Raw genomic sequence first — 4,562 nt, forward strand, 5'->3', positions numbered from 1 at the left:
GGGAGGCCATAGCCCCTTGTCCAGGGGGTGCCCAACAAGCCGTTTGTGTCCCTCTCTCCCACCCCACCCCACCCCCGTGTTAACGAGAGCCACGCTGCCTGCAGGCTGGCCATTCATCTGGTGGGGCTGTGCCCAGCTCTACCTGATGAATGGCCAGCCTGCAGGCAGCGTGGCTCTTGTTAATGCAGGGTGAGATGGGATGAGAGGCAGGTGGGGGGAGGCGCAAACAGCTTCTGGGAACCAAAGGCAGCTGCGTCACTCTCACACACCCACTCCTCCCCGGCTCTTTAGGACAAGCTGTTACTGCGGGGGGTGCATGCGTGCGCAGAGAGGGCTGTGCAGAACAGACCCATCTCCCAGGAGGGCGACTGGCGGGGCAAGCCCCTTGCTTGGTTGGGCCCCACTGAAAAAGGAGGAGGGTGGGGTGCCTGTTGGCCTGTCTTCCCAGCCAGGTTCTCAGCACGGACCTTCCGCTTCCCCCTGCAGCTGGAGCTGGACGAAATGGCCCCCAGCTACACCTGCCGCTGGCACGCTCCCCCCCGGGCCAAGTACAAGCGCCTGGCCCAGGAGCTGCTCTTCGACCCAGACTGGCCGCCGCGGCCCAAGACCAGCACCAAGGCCCCGGGGCCCCCAGCGGAGAGCAGCGCCTGAGCGGCGGCAGCAGCAGCAGCATCGTCTCATCGTCTCAGGCTGCAGACGTCCCCCGGGCCAGGCCTGGCTGCCGCGCTCGCTCTGGGCTCCTTGCCGTCGGGAGGGGCCGGGGCCGGGGGGGGGCAGAAGAGCTCCGTTTCCCAGCCCCTCCCTGCCCTGTGAGTCGGTCCTAACAAAACTGCGCCCCCCCGGGCTCCTTGCCCCGCCCCGCCCCAGTTGTGCTTCTCGGCCTCTTGGACGGCACCAAGGTCCGGCCCGACTGTCTGTCTCAGCCGGGAGAAGACTCCTTCCTTCAGCTCCGCGGGGAGTCGGGTTTGCCAAAGAGCGGCTCTTCAGGGCCCCGGCATCCCCCTCTCGGAAGCGCCCCGGGCCGGATGTGGTGGGAAGACGGATCTCCACGCTGGGGAGGCGGTTCCTGCTTCGGGGTGGAGGGGTGGCGGCTCATCCTAATGAGGCAGCAGTGGGCAGGGGGACACCAGAAAAGGGGCAGCTCTGTTTGTGCCTCTCACATCCTGCCCTGCAGGCTGGCCATTCATCAGGTACAGCTGTGCAGGCTGCAGAGAGTGTGGCTCTCGCTAATGCCAGGCGGGATGGGGGGGAGAGATGCAGACGGAGCTGCCGGGAACCAGAGGTGACTGTGCCTCGTTAGGATGACCCACTGCTGGGGGGGACGGGACACCAGTGTGTGTGTTGGGACTTCTAAACTTCTTTTGGGTTTGGTTTGGTTTGGTTAGGAGGAAACATGATTGTATAGGGAACTTTTAAATTATTAATGATCGTGGGAGCAAAAGAGGGGTTGAGAAGACATTGTGTTTGCCTGTTTTACTCCCTCCCCCTTTCCCTCCTTCAGTTCACTCTTCCCCAGCGGGGGTGTTTGGGGGGGGGCTTTCCCCGTGAAGCTCAAGCTGGAATCGGCTTCACGTTCCCAGACCCCTGCCCAGCAGCTGCTCTTCACAGACATGACCTGTGTTCCCTGTAACAGAGATTCCCAAATGTGGTTGACTACAACTCGCATCATCCCCAGCCAAAGGCCACTGCTGCTGCGGATGATGGGGGTTGTAGTCAACAGCAGCTGGGAATCCCTGTTGCAGGGAATTTGGCCTGTGGCCGCTCTTCCCTGCCTTTACCTCAAAGGGGAATGTGATGGGGTTTCTTTCCTTTATGGGCTTGGAAATGTCTCTCTGCATGCCCTCGGCCTGGCGACCCACCTGGCGGCGTGACGAAGATATGCTCTTGTGCAGCCTCGCCAGTCTCATGATGGAATTAAAGCTTCAGGCTTAGCACAATGTCACGGTGGTGGCTTCTCTTTCAGGGGCTGTGGGGCCTGTCAGGCTGGGGATGGGGACAGGGAGGCTTAGGGTGAGGTCCTTGCGCTCCCGGTGGGGCTGAGAGGACCAGGTTGAAACCAAGGAGGAGACCATCGACTGCTGGGATGTCTTGGGCTCCGTACTGGAGGAAGAAAAAGAAGAAGAGTGGTAAACGTGTGGAGGGCCCCCAAGGCTGTGACCCACCCCTGCTCTCAAACAAGCCTCCAGATTTGCCCTCTGACCTGGAAGTCCTTTGCCTCTTCCCAGAGGTACGTGTACCTGTGGCTACTTTTAACAAGGGAAATGGACTCTGCACATGCTCAGAGCCAGAGGGGCCTGGAGGTGGGTCATGCCTTCCTTTTTCCTGAGGGCACGGGGAGGCTAGAACAAGGGGTGCGGATGGTGGTCTCTGATCCTTCCTGTACAATCCTCATCACCACCCTTGAAATTATGTTGGAAAACTTCTTTGAAGTGGTGCAGGCAGGACAAGTATGGTCAGAACTGTTGTGTGTGTGTGTGTGAGTGTATGGGGTGTGTGTGTTTTAATGGGAGAAGGCAGGTTTGTGGTGGGACGGAGACCGCTTCAGCATCATTGCCAGCAGGGTTTCTCTTCTCCATGGTGGTCTCCTAACTAACATCTGGAGACTGACAGAAGTGAAATGGGGCCCCTAGCAGAGAGTGGGATCAGAGCGGAGTGTGTGGGGCCTGTGGCCAGGGCCCCCCCGCTGAGGCTGGTCTACAACTCCCCTCAAAAAATGACACACAAGGATCTGAAACGGACCTGGAATCACGCACAAGAGATCCAATACAACCTAATACAACACAACATAGAAGGTGAATTATAACATGGAGACTGTAATTCCAGCCAGCAAATCGATAAATAATCATGAATAGATAAATATGAGACTAAAAAAGCACATCTCACTCTCTACTAATCAAAGTGACAATATAAAACATGAAATAGGATAAGTGATACCCAAAGGAAGTAACGTTACTAACACACTGCAATCTATGAGTGAGAGGTGCTCTTTTAGTCTCATATTTAACTATTCATGATGGTTACTTATCAACGATTTGCTGATTGGAATTACAGTTTTAGTGTTCTCTTTTGCCTTATGTGTGTTGTATTTCTGTACTGTCGGTTGGATCTGTTGTGTGCGATTCCAGAACTACAACTCACAACAGCCCCTTCAACCTCTGTGACTGAGGGTTGAGAATGCTGGGCCTATGTCGAAAAAAGAAAATGAGTTTTTTTCTCCTCCTCCTTCCAACTTGATTCTATTCGTATCATCTGAGCAGCTTTCATTCCGCCCTTGGAACAATAGATGCATCCAGACAAAGGCAGTAAATGCAGGACGCACTAAAGCAAGGGCTTCCTCACACAAAGCAGAATTACCTTGTGGAACTCAGTGCCACAAGATGTGATGGCCACAGGCTTAGGTGGCTTTAAAAGGGGTTGGGGCCCAATTAATGGAGGCTACAAGTCATGCTGGCTTTGTGGAACCATGTTCAGAGGGGAAGGCTGTTTTTCCCCTACCCTGCTTGTGGGCTTCCCAAAGGCAGCTGGTTGGTGCTAGTGGGAAGCAGGATGATGGGCTAGATAGTCCCTTTGGCCTGATCCCGGTGCAGCACCATGCCTGAGGGGCTGAGCTATTATCCAGACTTCCCGGGTTCAAAGCTGGTCCCTGTCATGAATTCACAGGCAGCTTTAGGGGAGTCGTTCCCTCTCAGCTGCAGCGAGGTTGCTGTAAAGATGAAAGGTAACATGTGCGGTCAAGTCGATTTCGACTCCTGGCAACCACAGAGCCCTTTGGTTTTCTTTGGTGGTGTACTCAAGACCATCAGAAAAATAAAAATTATTATTATTTTACATTTATATCCCGCTCTTCCTCCAAGGAGCCCAGAATGGTGTACTACATACTTCAGTTTCTCCTCACAACAACCCTGTGAAGTAGGCTAGGCTGAGAGAGAAGTGATTGGCCCAGAGTCACCCAGCAAGTCTCATGGCTAAAGGGGGATTTGAACTCGGGTCTCCCCGGTCCTAGTCCAGCACTCTAACCACTACCTGTCACACTTTTTCCAGAGAGAAAGAACATCCTTCCAAAATGTAAAATGTCTGCTAGAACCAGGGAAGATATCCAGGGGTTGCTGTATGATAGAACACATATGAGGCAGCAGCCCCCCCCCCCCCCGAGGAATTCGAAGCTGTGTTGACAACTTGTCCATCACTCGCGCAGGGCTTTTCCGAGCGCCTTAATTGTAGCGAAGTCGAACACCCACGTTCAGAGGCAGTGTACCTGCCCGAGCACCATTTGCTGGGAGCAGCAGCAAGGGAGGGCTTTTTCCTTTCCAGGAGGTTGGGCTGGCCGGCCCGTGGGTCTGATCCAGTCGGGCGCTGGGGACCGGCGGGCGCCGTGCAGCCTGCAAGACTTGACTTGGAAAAGTGCCGGTCCTCGTGTGGCAGGAGTAGCGCCGGTACTTTGGGCAGAGGGCAATATGGCCGCCTCCATGGGAGCCTCAGGGAACTGGCAGCGCTGCGGCGCCTGCCCAGGGAGGGGGCGGGGGGGGGAGCCAGGCCAGCCAGCCAGAGGCGCCACGACAGCA

General features: G+C 55.9%; 1 protein-coding gene across 2 annotated transcripts in view; it reads left to right on the forward strand.

Annotated features, from left to right (window-relative positions):
* Positions 1-1,937, forward strand: part of LOC128329037 (polyamine-transporting ATPase 13A3-like) — a 31,041-nt gene extending 29,104 nt beyond the window's left edge. For both annotated transcript variants that reach the window (XM_053259459.1, XM_053259460.1), the window contains one exon: positions 487-1,937. In XM_053259459.1, the coding sequence (XP_053115434.1) occupies positions 487-651 (165 nt within the window). In that variant the 3' untranslated portion in view covers positions 652-1,937. The remainder of the gene's footprint in view (positions 1-486) is intronic.
* The last annotated feature ends 2,625 nt before the right edge of the window (positions 1,938-4,562 follow it).

This window comes from Hemicordylus capensis, chromosome 6, assembly GCF_027244095.1.
Source record: "Hemicordylus capensis ecotype Gifberg chromosome 6, rHemCap1.1.pri, whole genome shotgun sequence".
In the NCBI taxonomy this organism is placed as follows: domain Eukaryota; kingdom Metazoa; phylum Chordata; class Lepidosauria; order Squamata; family Cordylidae; genus Hemicordylus; species Hemicordylus capensis.